Source organism: Saccopteryx leptura, chromosome 5 (genome assembly GCF_036850995.1).
Source record: "Saccopteryx leptura isolate mSacLep1 chromosome 5, mSacLep1_pri_phased_curated, whole genome shotgun sequence".
Lineage (NCBI taxonomy): Eukaryota > Metazoa > Chordata > Mammalia > Chiroptera > Emballonuridae > Saccopteryx > Saccopteryx leptura.
In genome coordinates this window covers 163,828,335-163,853,029 of record NC_089507.1, presented here as the reverse complement: position 1 = coordinate 163,853,029, position 24,695 = coordinate 163,828,335, and the positions used below count along the sequence as shown (strand labels likewise).

The 24,695-nt window shown below is 42.8% G+C and overlaps 1 protein-coding gene across 13 annotated transcripts in view; it reads left to right on the top strand.

Annotated features, from left to right (window-relative positions):
• Positions 1–24,695, top strand: part of BPTF (bromodomain PHD finger transcription factor) — a 178,824-nt gene that overhangs the window by 132,967 nt on the left and 21,162 nt on the right. For 11 of the 13 annotated variants that reach the window (XM_066386496.1, XM_066386495.1, XM_066386492.1 and 8 more), the window contains 6 exons: positions 2,932–3,149; positions 10,248–10,473; positions 11,917–12,845; positions 14,366–14,448; positions 14,720–14,945; positions 24,233–24,573. In XM_066386496.1, coding sequence (XP_066242593.1) covers positions 2,932–3,149; positions 10,248–10,473; positions 11,917–12,845; positions 14,366–14,448; positions 14,720–14,945; positions 24,233–24,573 — 2,023 coding nt within the window. The remainder of the gene's footprint in view (positions 1–2,931; positions 3,150–10,247; positions 10,474–11,916; positions 12,846–14,365; positions 14,449–14,719; positions 14,946–24,232; positions 24,574–24,695) is intronic. The other 2 variants (XM_066386499.1, XM_066386498.1) reach the window with 1 other exon arrangement.

The window sequence follows — 24,695 nt, the reverse complement described above, 5'->3', positions numbered from 1 at the left end:
CTTGTCTGTCTGTCCCTGTCTATCCCTCTCTCTGACTCTCTCTCTGTCTCTGTAAAACATAATAAGAATAACAAATAAATAAAAATTATAAAAATAAAAAAATATACATATTGAGGATTATTATCTGAATGACTATCGTATAATCGGTACCAATGCTTTTTCCATCTGTGTTTATGATGACACCTTGACAGTACCAGGTGATCAGTCAACTAAAGTAACTTTTCATGAAGTGTTCCTCTACTTGCAGTACGAGGACATCCTGTTGGGGTTCAGAAGTTCTCAAATGAAAGCACTTGACTATACATGCTGTACTGTTTTTGATTCATATTGAAAAATGGGTGAGAATTACCAAGGATAGTTGAGAAGAAAGAGTAATGATGGAAAACTTGCACTGCCAGTTGTTGAAGAATATTTTAAGCCTCCAGAATTAGGAGCATGATACCAAAGGAAATTAGACCAAAAGAAATGATTAAGGAGGCATTCACTGTATGTGAGAATTTGTTCTATGACAATGGCGTCATTTTGAATCAGAAGGAAGGACTGGATTTCTGAATAAATCATACTGGAATAATCAGTTTTGGGGGGAAAATAGCCAACATATACCGTGAATAAGAATATACTTGGGAACATATATCTGATGAGAAAATACAAGAAAACTTTAAGAGCAGTAATTAAAGCAAAAAATCAACATGAAAAAACTTTTTATAGGTTTACAAATAAATAAAAGGCAGACAGGCCTGACCTGTGGTGGCGCAGTGGATAAAGTGTCGACCTGGAATGCTGAGGTTGCCGGTTCAAAACCCTGGGCTTACCTGGTCAAGGCACATATGGGAGTTGATGCTTCCTGCTCCTCCCCCTGTTCTCTCTCTATCTCTCCTTCTCTCTCTCTCTCCCCTCTCTCTCTAATAAAAATGAATAAATAAATAAAAAAATCTAAAAAAAAAAAAAAAAAGGCAGACAGCAGAGTAGGAAAAACACATTTTTATAATTTCTATCTTTAGAAAGCAACTGTAAGAGAATTCACAATGAACTATATTAAATTGGCTGGGTTTTTGTGTGTGTGTGTGACAGAAACGAAGAGAGAGTGATGGACAGATAGGGACAGACAGGAAAGGAGAGAGATGAGAAGCATCAATTCTTTGTTGCGGCACCTTAGTTGTTCGTTGACTGCTTTCTCATATGTGCCTTGACTGGGGGGGGGGGGGGCTCCAGCAGAGCGAGTGACCTCTTGCTTGAGCCAGTGACTTTGGGCTTCAAGCCAGATGAGCCCGCGATCAAGCTGGGAACCATGGGGTTTTGAACCTGAGTCCACAGCATCCCACTCTGATGACCTCTCCACTGCACCACTGCCTAGTCAGGCTACTTGACTGTCTTAAATTCTGACCCTCTGTAGTAATTGGAGAAATTCAGGTATTGTGATCATACTCTTTCTGAGTGCTGCAATATTTTACTTAAATGATTGTACCTAGGTTTCATTGTTCACTGAAATAGGCATTCAGTTGTGGTGGGAGTATGAATTGATATAACTTTTATAAAATTCAATTTATTACTATGTTTCTACTGGAAACCGAATAACTTTGGGGGGGAGTTTATTCTAAGGAAATAATTAGAAGCACATAAAAATTTATAAGCAAGGATTTTACCATGGAGTTGTTATTATTATTATTATTTTAAAAGAAAGGTATTCTAAATGTCAAAATAGGCTCAATTTGCCTGGCCTGTGCTGGTGCAGTAGATAAAGCATTGACCTGGAGTGCTGAGGTTGCCAGTTCAAATCCCTGGACTTGACCTGTCTAAACACATATGAGAAGCACATACTATGAGTTCATGCTCCCACTCTTCCCCCTACCTTTCTCTCTCTCTCCTCTGTCTAAAAATCAATCAAAAACAGGGATTAATTTTATACATATGCAATAATATAGAACACTATGAGTCATTAAAGGAAATATACAGAGAAATATGCATTCAGAGAAGGAGAACAGGTAGTGAGTCAAAACTTCAAAAATGTGATATTATTCACTGTTTAATAAAGAGTTAGGAGTTTGTAAATGTAAAATTAGCTCCCAAATAAATACTCTTAGCTACTATTCCATGGGGGGGGAGGGATCCCACCTGTCTCTACTTCCTGTTTCAGCAAGTTAAATGAAAAATGGAAGTTTTTTAAAAACTGTAGACCCATTCCAGTTAAACTCCATTCATCAGTAGATTTATTGTGGAAACATTATTTGAGCACTTTGCCTGAGTACAGGTATACCTCAGAGATCCTGTGGGTTTGGTTCCAGACTACCACAATAAAGCAAATATTGCAATAAAGCCAGACAGCATCATTTTTGCTGATGGAGGGGCTTGCCTTCAGTTTGTAAAAAAACAACCCTAACATCGGTGAAGCACATTAAAGTGAGGTGTGGCTTGTTGATGACACGGTGGTCCTTCCCATTCAATGCTTCCCCCAGACTCTGGCACATACATAGCTATAAGAAAAGCTTATTGATAACTGACACAAAATATTTCAGATTCTGTATGATTTGTTTAAAATTCATATGAATTAATTTCACACTAAATTGTTTTTTCAAGGTTATATTCCTAAGAAAAGGCACCCTTATAAACGGCATATTTTACATGTTCTTCTTGATCTTTCCTATTGTCATTTTGGCTTTAGACATACAGGAAGAATACTGTTTTTTCCCTGTGCTACAGATAGTAGGGACTGGAGAATGCTTTTCAGTGATGTGACTGAAACACGCTCACTGACAGCAAGGCAGCTCCTCTGGGCATGGGTATATGTCTGAGTGCCTCCTTGAGCTGTCAGCATCCCATAAGTCTCTTTTAGAAATTGAAAAAAAACATTGATCTGAAATGTGAACTTTTTCAACTCCACATGCCGCTAAGGGCGGGCATAGAAGTGTGTGTAATGCTCTGCTGTTTGCCTAGGTGCTCCTCAACAAGTGGTGACTCAGATCATCAGAGGGCAGCCTGTCTCCACTGCAGTCTCCACCCCCAGTGCAGTCTCCTCAGCACCTGGGCAGAAGGGGTTAACTTCAGGAACAGCCACTGCAAGTCTGCCGTCTTCAGCCTCACAACCCCCTCGCCCCCAGCAAGGACAGGTGAAGCTCACCATGGCTCAGTTGACTCAGTTAACCCAGGGCCACGTAAGTAATTCAATTTCATCTTACCATAGAGATAATTTCATTTATTTGTGCTGTAAGCTTAAAAGCATGTATTGCCCTGGCTGGATGGCTCAGTTGGGTAGCACATTGTCCTACAGCACAGCACAGAGGTTGCCAGTTCAAACTCCACTCGGGGCACACACAAGAACGGATTGATGTTTCTGTCACTGTCATGCGCTCTCTTTTCCTCTCTCTCTCTCAAATCAGTAAAGTTTTAAAAAATAAAACAAAAATAATAAAAGCATATACTTATTTTCAAAAACAAAAAATGTACTTATTTTAAGTAGTGGTTGCTTTCTAGGGTTAAACTAAAACACTTCCTAAAGGCAGGATATATATTTTTTATTTTTATTTATTTATTTATTTTTTGTATTTTTCTGAAGTTGGAAATGGGGAGGCAGTCAGACTCCTGCATGCGCCCGACCGGGATCCACCCGGCATGCCCACCAGGGGGCGATGCTCTGCCCATCTGGGGTGTCGCTCTGTTACAACCAGAGCCATTCTAGCACCTGAGGCAGAGGCCACAGAGCCATCCTCAGCGCCCGGGCAAACTTTGCTCCAATGGAGCCTTGGCTGCGGGAGGGAAAGAGAGAGACAGAGAGGAAGGAGAGGGGGAGGGGTGGAGAAGCAGATGGGCTCTTCTCCTGTGTGCCCTGGCTGGGAATCGAACCCAAGACTCCCGCACGCCAGGCTGACGCTCTACCACTGAGCCAACTGGCCAGGGCCAAGGCAGGATATAATAAGCATCACCTATCTAGAGTCCTTAGACTTGGAACTAAAACAGCGAGATGTATAACCCTTTTACCCTCCATTGATTGAGAAAAAGGAAGGGGAAAAGAGAGAGAGAGAGCACACCTCAACCTCCTGTTTTACTTAGTTCCATTTAGTTGTGTACTCATTGATTACTTTTCATATGTGCCTTGGCCAGGGATCAAACCTATGACATTGGTGTACTGGGACAACACTTTAGCAATGGATAACCACCAAAATTTTATTGGTTGGCCCATTTCCATGGGAAAAATAAAATTTGACTACATTAAGCTATTTCCCTATAAGACTCAATATTGTTACCAGTTATTCTAATAGTTACCAATAAATTGAATGCAATTTCCATGAAATTTGATGAATGATTTATTTCTTTGTGACAGAGACAGAGTCAGAGAGGGGGATAGATAGGGACAGACAGGAAGGGAGAGAGATAAGCATCAATTCTTCGTTGAGGCACCTTAGTTGTTCATTGATTGCTTTCTCATATATGTCTTGAGGGGGGGATGAGGAGGCTCCAGCAGACTGAGTGACCCGTTTCTCAAACCAGATGAGCTGGCGCTCCAGCTGGCGACCTCAAGGTTTCGAACCTGGGTCTTCTGTATCCCAGTCCGGGTCAGGCTGATTTTTTAAAATTTATATGGAAGTGAAAATGATCAAGAATAGCAATATTACAAAAAAACGGAATAGTAATTCTACTTTTGAAAAACTGGAGGATTTGCCTTATGTGATAACTTGATATCGAAACTTATATAGTAAGGACCAGATACAAAGATAGGTAGACCAACAGTTAGAACAGAAAATTACCCATGCATATGTGGGCGTTTGTTATAAAATAAAGCTAGCATTGCAGATCATTGAGGAGAGGACATTTCAGTAAATGATGTTGGGATAATTGACTATATGTGTGAAATCATGAAGTGAGACATTTTTTCACTCGGTCTTCATGACCTTAGGAAAACACCATAAAGGGAAATTTTGTGAATTCAACTAGAGAGTGAAAAGTATGAGAAAGTATAAATACAGCCAATCAAGGACTATTACTCAGAATACATGAAGGATTACTATAAATCAAGAAAAAATTTACTAGTTCAGTAGAAAAAAAGGAAAACTTGATGGGAATAGAAGATATCTAAATGTCTCAAAATCTAAAACCTGCTGAACTTTATTAGTAATGAAGGAAATGTGTAGTAAAACTATATACAAGTCCTGGCCGGTTGGCTCAATGATAGAGCGTCGGCCCAGCATGTAGATGTCCTGGGTTTGATTCCTGATCAGGACACACTGGAGAAGCAACATCTGCTTTTCCACCCCTCCCCTTCTAACTTCTCTCTTTCTCTCCCTCTCTCTCTCTCTCTCTCTCTCTCTCTCTCTCCCTCCCTCCCTCCTTCCTTCCCACAGCCATGGCTCGATTAGAGTGAGTTGGCCCTGGGTGCTGAAGATGGCTCCAGGGCCTCCGTCTCAGGTGCTAAAAAAAGTGGCTCTGGTTGCAGCTGAGAAATGGCCCCAGATGGGCAGAGCATCACCCCCTAGTGGGCTTGCTGGGTGAATCCGGGTTGGGGTGCATGTGGGAGTCTGTCTCTATGCCTCCCCTCCTCTCACTAAAATAAATTTTAAAAAAAGAAAAAAATATATACATAAGAGATTGATATAAATTAAAATGTTGGACAAAATGAAGAGTTAAAGACATGGCACAAGCCTGACCAGGCAGTGGCGCAGTTGATAGAGCTTTGGACTGGGATGTGGAAGACCCAGGTTCGAAACCCCAAGGTTGCTGACTTGAGCGTGGAATCATGGACATGAACCTATGGTCGTTGGCTTGAGCAAGGGGCCACTCGCTATGCTGTAGCCCTCAGTCAAGGCATATATGAGAAAGCAATCAATGAACTAAGGAGCTACAGTGAAGAATTGATCTCCTCATCTTGCTCCCTTCCTGCCTGTCTGTCCCTATCTGTCCCCCTCTCTGACTCTCTGTTAAAAAAATAAGACATGGCCTGACCTGTGGTGGCGCAGTGGATAAAGTGTCAACCTGGAATGCTGAGGTTGCCGGTTCGAAACCCTGGGCTTGCCGGGTCAAGGCACATATGGAAGTTGATGCTTCTTGCTCCTCTCCTCCTCCTCCTCCTCCTCCTCCTCCTCCTCCTCCTCTCTCTCTCTCTCTCTCTCTCTCTTTCCCCTAAAATGAATAAATAAAATCTTTAAGCCTGACCAGGCGGTGGCGCAGTGGATAGAGAGTCAGACTGGGATGCGGAGGACCCAGGTTCGAGACCCCAAGGTCGCCAGCTTGAGCGCAGGCTCATCTGGTTTGAGCAAAAAGCTCACCAGCTTGGACCCAAGGTTGCTGGCTTGAGCAAGGGGTTACTTGGTCTGCTGAAGGCCCATGGTCAAGGCACATATGAGAAAGCAATCAATGAACAACTAAGGTGTTGCAATGAAAAACTGATGATTGATGCTTCTCATCTCTTTCTGTTCCTGTCTGTCTGTCCCTATCTATCCCTCTCTCTGACTCTCTCTCTCACTGTCCCTGTAAAAATAAAAAAGAGATATGGCACAGGATGAATTCTTCATGCACAACCAGTAGTAGTATAAATTGGTTTAGCCATCTTGGAAAATGAGACATTACTTAGCAGAGGCGAAGATGTGCTACCTCAGGTCCCAGTGGTTCTCGTTCCAGGTGTATTCCCTAAAGAAGTTCCTGTTCATGGGAGCACCAGAATAATGAATATTCATGGCAGCAGTATTCCTAAGTCTAAAAGAACAACCCAAATGTCTGTAATCAATTAGATAAATACATTCTGGTATATTCTTACAGCAATGGAAATGAGCAAACTACTGCCAGAGAAAACTACATTGTTGAACTAAAGAAGCAACACACTTAAATTGTGATTCCATTTGGGTAAAATTTAGAAACAGGCAAAACTGGTTATACTGTGTATGGACACAGGGCCACTTCATAGCCTACTTGGAGGGGGCACCGTTCTCAACTTTTTTGGATGGTGCTCTTGAAGTTGTGAACCTGTGCCCTTTTAAAGATCTGAACCTAAGTAGTAGCACTGTGCAGGAATGCAGTGATGATGTTGAAGGAGTGGAATATTGTCATAACAGAGAGAATAATGGTCATTATGGGAAAAGAAGGGAGTTAGGATCAGAGTAAGTCACAGGGGGGCTTCCTAGATACTGGCAATGATGACCTGAGTGCTGATGTTATAAAGGTTCACTTTATAATTATTCTTTAAATTATATTTGCTGTTTTATATATTTTGTTTTCATTTTAATTAACTTTTTATTGAATTTATTGGGGTGACTCTGGTGAACAAAATTATACAGCTGTACAATTCCACAATGTGTATTTTTGAATGTACACAAAAATATATTTCAGGAAAGCAAGAGTAAATAAGGGACTCAGGAATAAAGTATGTGTTGCTTAGATTTAGTACATGAACTTTGTAGCACAAAGTTTGGCTTTTGGGAATCTGGGGTGGGTTGTTTTTACTTTTGCTTTCTCATTCTCCACCATCTTCCTGGTAGTTCAGGCTACCAATACATTTCAGTTCCTGGTCCTCATTTTGATGTTAGTGATCCTCCTGACTTGCTATTTGCATTCCATGTCTAAAAGCATAAGCTTAGATAATTTGGTAAAACTAGGAGACCTTGCCTGACCTGTGGTGATGTAGTGGATAAACCATTGACCTGGGACGCTGAGGTCCCCAATTCGAAACCCTGAGCTTGCCTGGTCAAGGCATATGTGGGAGTTGATGCTTCCTGCTCCTCCCTCTCTCCCTCTCCCCCCTTTTTCCTTCTCCCTCCCTCTCTCTTTCTCTCCCTCTCCCTCTCTCCTTCTCTCCCTCTTTTTCTCTCCCTCTCCCTCTCTCCCTCTTTCTCTCTCCCTCTCCCTCTCTCCCTCTTTCTCCATCTTTCCCTCTCTCTCCCTCCCTCTTTATTTCTTCCTCTCCCTCTTTTCCTCTCTCACTCTCTCTTCTGCTCTCCCTCTCTCCCTTTCCATCCCTCTCTTTTCTCTCTACCTCCTCTAAAATAAATAAATAAAGTCTTAAACAAAACAAAACAAAATAAAACTAGGAGACTTGAGTTCCTGATTTTATTTCACCTGTAACTTGGTCTGTAACTTTGGGCAAGGGACTTGAACTTTCCAACTTTAGTTTCTTTCTTTTTTCTTTTTTTTTTTTACTTTTTTTTTTTTGTATTTTTCTAAAGCTGGAAACGGGGAGAGACAGTCAGACAGACTCCCGCATGCGCCCGACCGGGATCCACCCGGCACGCCCACCATGGGGCGGCGCTCTGCCCACCAGGGGGCGATGCTCTGCCCCTCCGGGGCGTTGCTCTGCAGCGACCAGAGCCACTCTAGCGCCTGGGCCAGAGGCCAAGGAGCCATCCCCAGTGCCCGGGCCATCTTTGCTCCAATGGAGCCTTGGCTGCGGGAGAGACAGAGAGGAAGGAGGGGAGGAGGGTGGAGAAGCAAATGGGCGCTTCTCCTATGTGCCCTGGCTGGAAATCGAACCCGGGTCCCCCGCACGCCAGGCCGATGCTCTACCACTGAGCCAACCGGCCAGGGCCCAACTTTAGTTTCTTGATTGCTGAGAAATCATAGTAGTATCTTCTCTCCCTACTCCACAGAGTCACAAATTCATTGTGAGAAAAACACAAGGCAGTATGTATAAAGACGCTTTGAAATTGTAAAATAAAATGAATATAAGATGATATAACATCAGAATTTTGTGTTGATGTTAGTCATGTACTTCAGTGCCCTTGCAGTGCTTCCCCCTTACTCGTGGTCAGTACATTCCAGGACCTCCAGTGGATGCCTGAAACCATGGAAAGTACCAAATATACATACTATGTTTTTTCCTATATATACATAGACTTTTTCACTCTCCAGTTTCTCTTTGGCATATCTGAATTACCAGCATCACTTTTGTGCTTTGGGCTGTTGTTACTAAGTAAAATGAGAGTTAACTGAACACAAGTATTGCAGTAGTGAAGCAGTTGATTGGATAACTGAGAGGGTTTCTAAGTCACAGGTAGGGAACATACACAGTTTAGATAAGCTGCATAAAGGGATGGTTCCTGTTCTGGGGGCTCAAAGCAGTCAGTGTAAGATTTTATCATGCTGTTCATAATGGCACATGATTTAAAACCCATTAATCAGCACTGGCTGATTGGCTTAGGGGTAGAGCATTGGCCTGGCGTATGGATGTCCCCGGTTCAATTCCTGGTCAGGGCACACAGGAGACGCACCCATCTGCTTCTCCACCCCTTCGCCGTCTTTCTTCTCTCTGCTCCTTCCCTCCTGTAGTCATGGCTCAGTTGGAGCAGATTGGCTCCTTGGCCTCCACCACAGGCGCTAAAAAGATGGCTCCAGTTGCAATGGAGCAAGGGCCTCAGATGGGCAGAGAATCGCCCCCTAGTGGGCATGCCAAGTGTATACTGGTCGGGGTGCATACACTTCTCACTAAATAAAAAAATAATAATAAAAACAAGAAACAAAAAAATCCCCCCTAAAACCGTGAATCATTTATTTTTGGAATTTTCCATTTAATATACCCATACAGAAGTTGGCCATGGGTAACTGAAATTACGGAAAGCAAAACCATGGATAAAGGGGAGTACTGTATCTTATAATTTGGAGGATTTAGATCTGGAATAATGATGTTACTTACTGACAGACTCCTGGCCATCTGTTTAGAGAGCTTGGACTAGAACTCTGGATTGTTAGCTCTTGATTTTTCCAATAAAGAGCATTATTCTTCTTAAAGAAATATTCTTATTTTAGCTTATCTGATTTCTTTTTTTTTTTTTTTTTCTGAAGCTGGAAACGGGAGAGACAGTCAGACAGACTCCCGCATGCGCCCGACCGGGATCCACCCGGCACGCCCACCAGGGGGCGATGCTCTGCCCCTCCGGGGGCGTCGCTTTGCCGCGACCAGAGCCACTCTAGCGCCTGGGGCAGAGGCCAAGGAGCCATCCCCAGTGCCCGGGCCATCTTTGCTCCAATGGAGCCTTGGCTGCGGGAGGGGAAGAGAGAGACAGAGAGGAAGGAGGGAGGTGGGGAGTGGAGAAGCAAATGGGCGCTTCTCCTATGTGCCCTGGCCGGGAATCGAACCCGGGTCCCCCGCACGCTAGGCCGACGCTCTACCGCTGAGCCAACCGGCCAGGGCTAGCTTATCTGATTTCTACCTGGTGTCATTCCATACACATTCAAAAAATGTTTTTATTATATTATAGAATTTTTTAAACATACGAACGGTATACTTATTGATGGTTTGAATACTGTTTATGTGTTGTCTGTTTTTTCCATAGGGTGGCAATCAAGGTTTGACAGTAGTAATTCAAGGACAAGGTCAAACTACCGGGCAATTGCAGTTGATACCTCAAGGGGTGACTATACTTCCAGGGCCTGGACAGCAGCTGATGCAGGCTGCAATGCCAAATGGTACTGTTCAGCGGTTCCTCTTTACCCCCTTGGTGACAACAGCCACAACAGCCAGCACCGCCACAACCACCACTGTTTCTACAACCGCCGCAGGTAGAACTTGGGGTTTATGGGAAGCACTGCATGTTATTGCCACAAGTTGCTGGGGTAATAGAGGGGACAAGGGACCAGTGCTTATCTTTGTTGGGGAGTATACCTTAAGCCAATCAGCTTAACATTTGGCTGGTCAGCCTCACAATCTCAATAAAATCTCTAATTCTAACAGACTCCTGTTACCTTCACTCCTCATAAAATATATAGAAAGGGAGGTGGGGGGTGGGTTCCATTGTAATGATGCTCACATTCCTTGCCCAGCCTTATAAGCACTAACTGAATCATGGGGTTAATCTCAGTGCGGGTAGAGAGATCCAGCTCATAACGTACGAGTGAAAGATGCAGGTTCAGAACCACTTTGTTGGCCTTCTGCAAGCTATTGTCACTAACTGTCACCATGCCATCGGAAAAAAAATGAGGGTTAGCACCTGCCTGGGCCAAAATATCTAGCTGATTTCCAGAGGCTGCGCCTTACTGTAGAAACTAGTTTTCTGGAGAGTCGACAAAGTGTGCAGAAGGCGGCCATACAATAGGGCCCATGCTCCCCAAATAAGAGTCTTGACCCAAGCATGTCTAAATGGAACCTTTCTTTTTGTATTTTTCTGAAGTGAGAAGCAGGGAGGCAGTCAGACAGACTCCCACATGCACCCAACTGGGATCCAGCTGCCATGCGCACTAGGGGGCAATGCTCTTCCCATCTGGGGCGTTGCTCTGTTGCAACCGGAGCCATTCTAGCTCCTGAGGCAGAGGCCATGGAGCCATCCTCAGTGCCCAGGCCAACTTTGCCTCAATGGAGCCTTGGCTGCAGGAGAGGAAAAGAGAGAGAGAGAGAGAGAGAGAGAGAGAGAGAGAGAGAGAAAGGAGAGGGGGAAGGGTGGAGAAGCAGATGGGCGCTTCTCCTGTGTGCCAAATCAAACCCGGGACTTCCACATGCCAGGCCAACACTCAACTCCTGAGCCAACCGGCCAGGGCCTAAATGGAGCCTTTCTAAGGCATCGATCTTTTATATTGAGGTGCAGAATTCGCACAGTTAGAAAATGCCCATCCAATTTTTTTTAACCCCAGTCTTATGTTCTAAAGCAGGGGTTGGGAACCTATGGCTCGTGAGCCACATGTGGCTCTTTTGATGGCTGAATCTGGCTCACAGACAAATCTTTAATAAAAAAAACAAAAACGTTAAAAATACAAAAAACATTCTCATGTATTACTATCCATTCATCTCCTACCGCTCATGTTCATGGTTGCGGGTGGCTGGAGCCAATCACAGCTTTCCTCCTGGACAACACCAAATTTTTATTGGATAATGCCTAACGTACATGGGTCATTGTATCGCTTTCACGGAATTACGTTTTAAAATATGTGGCGTTCATTGCTCTCTCAACCAAAAAGGTTCCTGACCCCTGTTCTAAAGTAATAGAATTATATGGTTTTTCTCTTTCACAGGTACAGGTGAACAAAGACAGAGTAAATTATCACCCCCAACACAGGTGCAACAAGCCAAAACCCTGCCACCAGCTCAGTCATCAATTGTGTGTCCTCCTGAACCCCAGCCACAGACTGCTCAGCCTTCAGCTCAGCCCCAGATCCAGCCTCAGCCCCAGCCCCAGACCCAATCCCCAGCTCAGCCTGACGTCCAGACTCGGCCTGAAGTTCAGACCCAAACAACTGTTGTATCTCATGTCCCTTCTGAAGCACAACCCACGCAAGCACAGTCATCCAAACCACAAGTTGCAGTTCAATGTCAGCCTCAAAGTAATGTCCAAGGACAGTCTCCTGCTCGCGTCCAGAGTCCACCACAGACTCGAATACGTCCATCAACTCCATCCCAGGTGTCTCCTGGACAGCAGTCCCAGGTTCAGACTCCAAGCTCACAACCGATTCCAATTCAGCCACACACATCTCTTCAGATACCTTCCCAGGGCCAGCCACAGTCACAACCCCAGGTACAGTCTTCACCTCAAACTCTTTCATCAGGACAAACGTTAAATCAAGTTACTGTTTCATCCCCATCCTGTCCTCAGCTACAAGTACAGCAGCCACAGTCCCAAGTCATTGCTGTGCCTCAGCTGCAACAACAAGTCCAGGTTTTCTCTCAGATCCAGTCACAGGTTGTGGCTCAGATACAGGCTCAGCAAGGTGGTGTGCCCCAGCAAATCAAACTGCAGTTACCTATTCAAATTCAGCAAAGCAGTCCTGTGCAAACTCACCAGATTCAGAATGTGGTTACAGTGCAGGCAGCCAGTGTGCAAGAGCAGTTGCAAAGGGTTCAGCAACTCAGGGATCAGCAGCAAAAGAAGAAACAGCAACAGATAGAAATTAAGCGGGAACACACCCTCCAAGCTTCTAATCAAAGTGAAATCATTCAGAAACAGGTAAAGTTATTAAGTAAAAGCAGCATGTTCAGTAGCTTGAATTATTGTGCTGTGCATTAGACTTAGTCTTTGGTTGTGTTAGGTTTCTTCAATGAGACAAAAGTCATTGGTGTTGCAATTTAGAAGCAACATGGGTTTGACGAAAATATTGAATGACTACTATGGTTTGGAACTTTTTGTTGGCAGTAGTCAATGTTTTTTAGAAAAATTATCTGCATTTTGGGAGAACAAGATGGGAAGAATGGAGTTAGGAGTTGAATCATGAATACAGAACTGGAAGGTTTAGTGAAGTTTTAAAGCCACTCAGGCATTGTAGCAACTGTTTGAAGTTATTTACAGTATTATCTCTTAGTTTGCATTTAGACTCAACAAATTATAGACTGATTAAACTCATTTGCATTTCTAGCCACACCTTTATAAGTTTTAAATACTATTATTTCATGGCTTACTTATGAAGTGGCATTATGTAGTAGCATTTTAGTGAAGTGAGTCAATTTAGATGAGTAAGAATTGTTCTACTTAAAATGAAGTCACATGTATAAATCCTGTAGTGTTACTGGAAAAAATTTCTTTGTATCCACAGCGTTCACTGCCTGACAGTAGTCAGGAGTTTGAGTGTGGATTTCAAGTATTCCCATGTCATTGGGACCATTCAGTTCTTGGATCTCCCATTCACAGCCCCTGAAACTTACTAACTCCTGAACTGTGCCCTCACTAAAACTCCCTCTTTCCCACCACCCAAGATCATTGTAATGATTAAATGAGAGGTCATGTATGTAGAAGCACTTATATTTTTTATTGAAATATATTTTACATGTAACATTGTGTAAGCTTAAGGTACAACATGTTGATTTGATCCATTTACATGTTACAATATTGCTGTTGTAACAATAAGTAGCACCTCTGCCATGTCATATAATTATCTTTTTCTTTTTTTAGTGGTTGGAGTAATTAATGTCTAGTCTGTTAACAACTTTGATGATTGTAATACAGTATTGTTAGAAGCACTTCTTAAACAACAGAAGGGTTTTAAAGACTCGTGGTAATAGAATTGTAAAATTGATATCATATACAATATGTTCAAATACATTATTACCCAGCTCTTAGTACTGCATACTCTGTAAATTGAGAATTATGTATTATAATACCTGTCTTTACTTTCATCTCCTTAGCCTGTTTGTCAGGTGGGGTTGGGGAAAGAGAGTGCAATATTAAAAATGTGGCCTTTGGAGAATGATGGTGGGCTAGAATTACACCATGTTCATTGTTCTGTCACAGGATCTCTATAAAATTATTTCTACCTTTCAGTGTTAGGAATAAATAAGGCAAGTGCTTACCTTAGTAGCACAGTGCCCGGCACATGGTAAGCAACAAGACCATATAACTCTCATTTTATTTACATTATGATAGAAAATTAATTTCTTTGGGAAACACATACTTGTGCTCAGATTTCTATTACCTGTGTACCAACTTGTAGTCATTATAAAATACGCACTTTTGGGTTTTGTTTTGTCCTGAAGGTGGTGATGAAGCATAATGCTGTAATAGAACATTTAAAACAGAAAAAGACCATGACTCCAGCTGAAAGAGAAGAGAATCAAAGGTAGGGAAAGATGTCTATAACCCAGTAACAGGGTCTCACTGTATATCAGTCTCTTTAGCATACAGACGCACAGGTTCTGATTTTATATTTTAAAATCTTTATTGAAGTTGATAAAATGAGAAGCCCCCCAGAGCTGCTTTGAATCACTCTTTGAGGCTTTCCAAAAGTCACTGAAAGTTGGTGTGTCATCTGTAGAGAAATCCAAAAATCTATTCTTACGCCTTTCAAAATGAAATGCCCAGCATCACATGGGTTGTGTATTTCTCTCTAGAATGCTTGTCTGTAACCAGGTGATGAAGTATATTTTGGATAAGATAGATAAAGAAGAAAAACAAGCAGCGAAAAAACGAAAGCGCGAAGAGAGTGTGGAACAGAAACGAAGCAAGCAGAATGCTACCAAGCTCTCCGCACTGCTCTTCAAACACAAGGAACAGCTCAAAGCTGAGATTCTGAAAAAAAGAGCACTCTTGGACAAAGACCTACAAATTGAGGTGCAGGTGAGAGGTGTTTCCTTTCCTTTGTGTCCAGTTTTTAGCATCTAATTTTCTCTTTTTCCCTTGAAATTTTGGGTAAGCATAAAATTTCAACTTGCTTTCTAGAATTTACATTTTTGTGTATTTAGTAAAAAGTTGGCCTGACCAGGCAGTGGTGCAGTGCATAGAGCGTCAGACTGGGATGCTGAGGACCCAGGTTCAAGACCCCGAGGTCGCCAGTTTGAACTCGGGCTCATCTGGTTTGAGCAAAAGCCCACCAGCTTGAACCCAAGGTTGCTGGCTCCAGCAAGGGGTTCCTCGGTCTGCTAAAGGCCTACGGTCAAGACACATATGAGAAAGCAATCAATGAACAACTAAGGTGTTGCAACGCGCAATGAAAAACTAATGATTGATGCTTTTCATCTCTCTCCGTTCCTGTCTGTCTGTCCCTGTCTAGCCCTCTCTCTGACTCACTCTCTGTCTCTGTAAAAGAAAAAAAAAAAAAGAAGAAGTTGTAGGAGACTCAAGAGGTCTTATTTCAAACTATTGTAATCTCTAAACTAGGCACTCTAAGAAGTTAGTCTATATACTAAAACATTTGAGAAATCTCTTGGGAATAGCTTTTCTTCACTATGGCATAGTCTTGTCAAAAGTTGTGAGGAGGCCCTGGCCAGTTGGCTCAGTGGTAGAGCGGTGGCCTGGTATGTGGAAGTCCTGGGTTTGATTCCTGGTAAAGGCACACAGGAGAAGCGCCCATCTGCTTCTCCACCTTTCCCCTCTCCTTCCTCTCTGTCTCTTTCTTCTCTTCCTGCAGCCAAGGCTCCATTGGACCAAAGTTGGCCTGGGTGCTGAGGATGGCTCCATGGCCTCTGCCTCAGGTGCTGGAATGGCTCCAGCTGCAATGGAGCAATGCCCCAGATGGGCAGAGCATCGCCCCCTGATGGGCATGCCGGGTAGATCCCAGTCAGGTGCATGCGGGAGTCTGTCTGACTATCTCCCTGCTTCTAACTTTGGATAAAGACAAAAAAAGAAAAAAGGTTGTGAGAAGCCAAGTTTCATGAGAAAGTTAGAGAAACTGAGGTAGTGGAAATGACAAAATGAAAAATAATGTGTGCCCATTAAATAAGGTGTTTCTTCCTTGGTTTATGACCTGGCAGGCATTGCTTGTCCTCTGTTTACTTGGGGAAGTTACTGAGAAATGAAAGAAAACATCTATACATACATATTAAACAGTTTTTTATAAGCGAAATAGGCTATATAAACCATCCCTTAAAGTGCCTTGTATATTTTAGGAAGGATCAGACTCCAAATCAACATCACTCTGTTTTTAGAGATCTTCCCACTAATGTAAGGAACCAGATCACAGTAACAAAATCAATATTGGTATTTAGCATATCTGGAAATTCTAGATAATTTAAGCCAAGAAAAACAAAAACAAAAAGATTAAATTGTTATTGTGTATGATATGGTTATTATATCAAAATCCTCAGAAAAATTATTAAAACTTATGAGAAAATTCAAGTCAGGTACTCAGTTAATGTCAGGACTACAACCGTTGTCAAAGTGTAGTAAACAAGAGACAGTTCACTGAAGCAATGGATTATATAATACGCTACCTCCCACTTTAAGATATATTTTATAGATCAAAATTTTAGAGTAAAAAAAATAAAAATCACAAAAATAACAGACAAAAACATGATGTCATTTTTGCAATCTTGGAATGGGAAAAACCACTCTTAAGAGTTACATATTTTAAATGCACAAAGGAAAATGATAGATTTGAAGAGATAAGAGAAAAATATTTGTAGAAAAGGAATACCATCAACAATATAGTAAAACAGGTAAGAGACAAGAAAAAAAATATAACATTTATGACAAAATTGGTACTCCTAAAATTTAAAGAGCACTTAATTTGGTCAATAAGAAAAAGATAACACTAACTAGATGAGAATACTTTCACAATATACATGTAAATCAAATCACTAATGTACAGTTTAAACATTCTATAATGTTTTCAGTTATTCCTCAATAAAGCTGATATTTAAACAGAAACTAGTAGTAGACTGTGTAAGAAACATAGTTTTCAAATCTAACAATATCAAATATCAGTAAATAAAAAGATATTCACCCTAATAATGAAAGAAATGACAATACTTTTTTTTTTTTTGAGAAAATTCCATGTATTTCTATAGAAAATTTCACTGATATGTATGAAAAGTCTATAAAATGTGAATACTAGGCCCTGGCCAGCGGTTCAGTGGATAGAGTGTTAGCCCAATGTATGAATGTCCCGGGTTTGATTCCCAGTCAGGGCACAGAGGAGGTGCACCCATCTGCTTCTTCCCCTTCGCTCTCTCCCTTTTCTCCCTCTTCCTTCTCGCAGCCAGTGGCTCAGTTGTTTTTTTTTGGGGGGGAGGGTTCATTTTTCCGAAGCTGGAAACGGGGAGGCAGTCAGACAGACTCCCGCATGCGCCCGACCAGGATCCACCCGGCATGCCCACCAGGGGGCGATGCTCTGCCCCTCTGGGGCATCGCTCTGTTGCATCCAGAGCCATTCTAGCGCCTGAGGCAGAGGCCACAGAGCCATCCTCAGCACCTGGGCCATCCTTGCTCCAGTGGAGCCTCGGCTGCGGGAGGGGAAGAGAGAGACAGAGAGGAAGGAGAGGGGGAGGGGTGGAGAAGCAGATGGGCGCTTCTCCTGTGTGCCCTGGCCGGGAATCAAACCCGGGACTCCTGCACGCCAGGCCAACGCTTTACCGCTGAGCCAACCAGCCAGGGCCCGGCTCAGTTGTTTTGAGTGTGGCACCAGGTGCTAAGAGGATAGCTCATTTGGTCAGATCATGTCAGCCTCAGGCACTAAAAATAGCTCAGTACTCGCATCATCCCTAGACAGGGTTGCTAGTGGCTCCTGGTCTTGGCGCATGCAAGAGTCTGCCTCACTATCACCCCTCCTCTCACCTTTATAAAACAAACAAACCTGTGAATATTCTTTGACCCATCATTTTACTTTTAGAACCATCTAAGAAACAACTAGGCAGGATGTATGAGCAAGGTCATAGTGAATACCAATAGTAACAAAATCTGGAATCAGCCCAAGCTCCACAAAGAAGCAGCCACTTTTTTACACTGTGTAGGATGTTTAGCATTGGGTTTCAAACACTACTCGCTTTTCCTTCATTGTGACAACCAAAAGAGTGACCTGTCCCCTCCATGTACATTCTCAAACCCTCTCCAGAGCTAGCATTACTCCCCTCAGTTGATATCCACTGTTCTAAAGACCTTTTGAGGTGTTCACATTTTGGACTGCCAATGTAGGATTGGTGCAATTTTGTTTTTAATTCTTTAAGTAAATTCTCATAAATATTTTAATGAAATATTCTCAGAAATATTTGAATAAAAAAATGCAGATTACAGAATAGTACTGATAATGTGATGTATCCATTCAATGCATCCAACAAGTACTTAACATTTGGGTATTTTGGAAACTGTTCCTGCTCCATATTCTGCACAAAGTAGGGAAATATTTATACTCATACACATACACTCAGTCAAATGTCTTTCAAAGCAGTTACCTTTAGTCAACAAGTAAAAATTATCTGTAAGTCCATACTGCCAACAGATTACCATTTAAAAATAATCTTAGAATATACCTTGTTTATATTATTTTATATTCTTGTAAACACATTTTATACAAAACAGTCACACTGGAGACAATGTATATTGAACTTTTTTTTGGCATTCAATACACTGTAGAGCTGTTTAAAAAATGTTACTACTGTTGTGAATATTCTATTGTACAGTCATGGTGTTTTCTTTGACAATATATTATCTAATGAAGAAGAAAAATTGTACTTTAGGAAAATACCTGATTCCTGGCTTGTGGTAACAGAATGAATAGAGCATGGACCCGGAGGACTGAGGTCACCAGTTCGAAACCCTGGGCTTGCCCAGTCAAGGCACATTCAACAAGCAGCAAGCAAGCAATGAACAACAAAAGTGAAGCGACTATAAGTTGATACTTCTCTCTGCCTTCCCCTGTAAAATCAATAAATTTTTAAAAAAATTTTTATTCTTTAAACTTTTTTTTAATGTTTATTTTATTAATTTTAGAGAGAGAGGAAGGTGGAGAGAGAAAGAGACAGGAACAACAATCTGTTTCTTATATGTGCCCTGAATGGGGATCAAACTGGTAACCTCAGTTCTTTCTGACCATACCCTACCAACTGAACTATCCTGCCAGGGCAAATAAAATCTTTAAAAAAAGAGGAAAGCCCTGGCCGGTTGGCTCAGCGGTAGAGCGTCGGCCTAGCGTGCAGAGGACCCGGGTTCGATTCCTGGCCAGGGCACACAGGAGAAGCACCCATTTGCTTCTCCACCCCTCCCCCGCGCCTTCCTCTCTGTCTCTCTCTTCCCCTCCCGCAGCCAAGGCTCCATTGGAGCAAAGATGGCCCGGGCGCTGGGGATGGCTCCTTGGCCTCTGCCCCAGGCGCTAGAGTGGCTCTGGTCGCAACATGGCGACGCCCAGGATGGGCAGAGCATCGCCCCCTGGTGGGCAGAGCGTTGCCCCATGGTGGGCGTGCCGGGTGGATCCCGGTCGGGCGCATGCGGGAGTCTGTCTGACTGTCACTCCCTGTTTCCAGCTTCAGAAAAAAAAAAAAAAAAAAGGAAAAACCTGACCAGGCAGTGGTGCAGTGGATACAGCATCGGACTGGGATGCAGCGACCCAGGTTCAAGACCCCGAGGTCGCCAGCTTGAGCGCGGGGTCATCTGGTTTGTGCAAGGGGTCACTTGGTCTGCTGTAGCCCCCTGGTGAAGGCACATATGATAAAGCAATCAATGAACAACTAAGGTGCCACAACGAAGAATTGATGCTTCTCATCTCTCTCTGTTCCTGTCTGTCTGTCCCTGTCTGTCCTTCTCTTTGTCTCTCTCTGTCTTTTTCACCAAAAAAAAAAAAATTCTCCTGGCCTATGGTGGCACAGTGGATGAAGCATTGACCTGGAATACTGGGGTCTCTGATTCAAAACCCTGGGCTTGCCTGGTCAAGGCATGTCTGAAAAACAACTGCTACGAGTTGAGTTGATGCTTCCTGTGCACCCTTCCTCCCCCCTTTCTCTCTCTCTCTCTCTCAAGTCAATAAATAAAATCTTTGAAAAAATGTAAATATTCAGCATAACTTTAACTTGAATTTATTGCTAGGATAATTTACTTTGAAGGGCAACATTGAAATGTATACGGACTAACATTTGAAAAATAATTTTTAATTATAATGATTTTATTTTTTATTTTCAAGATATGTGATTGGTTCTTTGTACTTTTTTTATAAATTTTTATTAATTTTAATGGGGTGATATCAATAAATCAGGGTACATATATTCAAAGAAAACATGTCCAGGTTATTTTGTCATTCAATTATGTTGCATATCCATCACCCAAAGTCAGATTGTCCTCCATCACCTTCTATCTAGTTTTCTTTGTGCCCCTCCCCCTCCCCTTCCCCCTCTCCTTCCCCCCCCCCCCCCCCCATAACCACCACACTCTTGTTCATGTCTCTTAAAGAGTCTCGTTTTTATGTCCCACCAATGTATGGAATCATGCAGTTCTTGTTTTTTTCTGATTTACTTAGTTCACTCCATATAATGTTATCAAGATCCCACCATTTTGTTGTAAATGATCTGATGTCATCATTACTTATGGCTGAGTAGCATACCCTAGTGTATATGTGCCACATCTTCTTTATCCAGTCTTCTATTTTTTTTACAGTGATTAAAGCCTTTAATTTTTTATTTATTTATTTATTTCATTTTTACAGAAGGCGAGAGAGAGAGAGAGAGAGACAGAGAGAGAGAGAAGAGAGAGAGACAGAGAGAAGTGGGGAGGAGCTGGAAGCATCAACTCCCATAGGTGCCTTGACCAGGCAAGCCCAGGGTTTCGAACTGGTGACCTCAGCATTTCCAGGTCAACGCTTTATGGATTAAAGCCTTTAAGCAAACTCTTGGCCAATACAACAACAATCCATAAAAGAGGAGTGTCCTTAACATGTTCACCAAGTCCAAATTGGCACCAACACTATTCCAGATCCCTGCAAATGCAACCCAACCCCAGTTCAGTCCGTTAGGAGCTGTCACAAGGAGCAGGAGTCCAGGAAAAGTCCACATCCAGGAAAAGTCCACATGGCACTGGAATTGTTATCACAATTCTATACTTTGCAGCTCACGTCCAAGTCCCAATGACCTCTGCTTCTAGCTGGTAATGATTCAGGTAGACTGGAAAAGTCATCTGCAGCATGGTTCTTTGTACTTTTAAAAAATCTTTTTAAGCAAGAGAAAGAGAGGGACAAACGGACAATCAGGAAGGGATAAAGATGAGAAGCATCAATTCTTTGTTGCAGCACCTTAGTTGTTCTATGATTGCTTTCTCATATGTGCCTTGACTGGGGGACTCCAGCTGAGCTAGTGACCCTTTGCTCAAGCCAGTGACCCTATGTTCAAGCTGGTGAGCCCACACTCAAGCCAGTGACCTTGGGGTTTTGAACCTGGGTCCTCAGCATTCCAGACCGACTCTCTACCCATTGTACCACCACCTGGTCAGGTTATATCTATCTGTTCTTATATCATTTCTGTTTGTCTGTTTTTAAATCGACTTGATTTTTAAGGCAGTTTTAAATTTAGAGGAAAATTATGCAGAAATTAACGTTCTCCGTTTTTCCTGTTATTAGCATCCTGAATTAGTGTGGCACACTTGTTTCAGTTGGTGTGCGCATATTAACGCATTGTGAACTGTGAAGGCTCTAGTTCACATGCAGTTTCAGTTGTGAGTTACATATATAGTTCTTTGTTTTTGACAAGGCACAATGTCATGTATCCATATCACATACAGAATACAGAAGCATGTCATTACAGTATTGTAAAGAACAGTTTCACTGACCTAAAAATATCCTGTGTTCCACCTTTCATCCATCCTTCATCCCCCTCTGCTTGTCTTTTTGATAAAATAATTTACTCATTTTTCAATAGAACTTACACCTTCCTTTGCTTCTTTTGAATATCTCAAGCATATGTATTATAAAATTTTGATCAAAATTGTTTTATTTATTTTTAAAACGACTTTATTGATTTTACAGAGGGAGGAGGAGGTGGGAGTGAGAGGTATGGACTCATTTGCTTCACTTTAGTTGTTCATTGCTTGCTTGTTACATGTTGGATGTGCCTTGACCAGGCAAGTCCAACCTCAGTGTCCCTGGTCGATGCTCTATTCACTGCAGCACCACAGGCCAGGCATCAAAATTAGGTTATAAAATTAATTTCATATAGAGATTCATTTACTGATTTTGGTGGTAGTCTTTTTTTCACATTACATGTTTTTATTCGATTTTGCATTTGGTATTTTAACTTAGAGGAGTTTTTGTTTGTTTGTTTGTTTGTTTGTTTTACAGAGACAGAGAGAGTCAGAGAAAGGGATAGACAGGGGCAGATAGACAGGAACAGAGAGATGATTAGAATCAATCATTAGTTTTTCGTTGCGCATTGCGACACATTAGTTGTTCATTGATTGCTTTCTCATATGTGCCTTGATCACTGGCCTTCAGCAGACTGAGTAACCCCTTGCTCGAGCCAGCCACATTGTGTCCAAGCTGGTGAGCTTTGCTCAAACCAGATGATCCCGCGCTCAAGCTGGCAACCTTGGGGTCTCAAACCTGGGTCCTCCACATCCCAGTCCGATGCTCTATCCACTGCACCACCGCCTGGTCAGCCTAGAGGAGTTTTGTTTTCTCTTCTCTTCTCTTCTCTTCTTCTCTTCTCTTCTCTTCTCTTCTCTTCTCTTCTCTTTTCTTTTCTTTTCTTTTCTGGAAGCCCATTTTAGCCAGCCAAACCTTAACATGGAATGGGGATCCTGCTTGCTCCTCACCTCACGTGAAGCTTGAGTTCCCTTCTTCCTGGCACTGTTGTTGGGCTGCCACTTCCTTTTTCTGGATCTGGGGCCCAGCAGGCCTACAGTTCTAGCCCTGTTCATAGTGTTGTGTTTCCATTCCATATAGACATTTATATTCTACATATGTAGTTTTTTATAGTTGACTTTCATTGGTATGTTCTTGAAGGTGGGATCAAAGTATTTTCCTGCTGTCCTAGCATTGTGTCATAAACCCATATTTACAAAAATAAAACTCAAAATTTACTTCCCTAGGAAAAAGTTTACACTCTCTCTCTCTTTTTTTTTTTTTTTTGTATTTTTCCGAAGCTGGAAACGGGGAGAGACAGTCAGACAGACTCCCACATGCACCCAACCGGGATCCACCCGGCACGCCCACCAGGGGGCGACGCTCTGCCCACCAGGGGGCGATGTTCTGCCCCTCCGGGGCGTCGCTCTGTTGCAACCAGAGCCACTCTAGCGCCTGGGGCAGAGGCCAAGGAGCCATCCCCAGTGCCCGGGCCATCTTTGCTCCAGTGGAGCCTCGCTGCGGGAGGGGAAGAGAGAGACAGAGAGGAAGGAGAGGGGGAGGGGTGGAGAAGCAGATGAGCGCTTCTCCTGTGTGCCCTGGCCGGGAATCGAACCCGGGACCCCTTGCACGCCAGGCCGACGCTCTACCACTGAGCCAACCGGCCAGGGCCTACACTCTCTTTTTAAATAGAGGAGGGCTGTTGAATAGTCACAGAGCTTATCTTCTCTCCGGATCATCTAGACTACATGGAGGAAATAGATTTATTAAGCCAGGGTCATTTAGATTTATTATTAGAATATGTGTGATACTTAAAAGCTTGGTCATGTAAAAAAAATAAAGATTTTAATTTATGGCAAAATCTGTAGTAAGATAATGCACTCCTTGCAGCCTTAAATTCTAGACATAACTGTGTAGGAAAGAAGGCAAGGTGGTCTCGCATTCTGCTTTGCGCTGACCAATTTGAGTATAACATTCAGTTCATGTTCGGTCTCATTCTGTGGACACGAAGGGCAGTGGCAAGAAGAAAGCAGCGAATGGACAAGGACACAGATCACACCCTGAGCCACAGCTGAGATAACCAGAACAGGGTGGGCAAGTTGCAGGGGCCGTTCTTGTTAGACACATGTGCGCTGTTCTGTCAGATCTCCTTTGAGAATGCCTAGCAGCTCTCTAGTTGTTGCATCACGTTTATCTTCCATTTCCAGTTGTTTTAATTGGGTTTGGGTTATAGTAAGAACATGGGTGTTTGGAATGACAACAGCTCCCTCACATGGAGCTATTTTGACATGGGAGGCCATGTGATATCTTCTGTCCAGGTTGTGCATTTACATAAGTCAAATGATAGTCTTGTGTTGTCTTTAATTGACACTAGGAAGAGCTCAAGAGAGACCTGAAAATTAAGAAAGAAAAAGAAATGGTGCAGGCCACAGCAGCTGCTGTCACACCCCCTGCAGCCCCTCCGGCCCCTCCAGCCCCTCCGCCTTCTCCTCCTCCTCCTCCACTGCCACTGCTGCCACCACCCCCTCCCCCACAGAACACGGGCTCTCAGGCCACGGCCACGCTGCTGGTGGCCTCCCAGAAGAGAAAGCGGGAAGAGGAAAGAGACTCCAGCTCCAAGTCCAAGAAGAAGAAAATGATTTCTACTACCTCCAAGGAAACGAAGAAGGACACAAAGCTTTACTGTATCTGTAAAACGCCTTACGATGAATCGAAGTGAGTAGATCCTTTGAGCTCTACTTTATTCTCTTAAAGTTTAGCCGTTATTCTTCCCAGTTTTGAGCAAAATGAGTATATTGGTAGCAACATAAATGGGAATAGTTAAAAGTAAGGGGAAT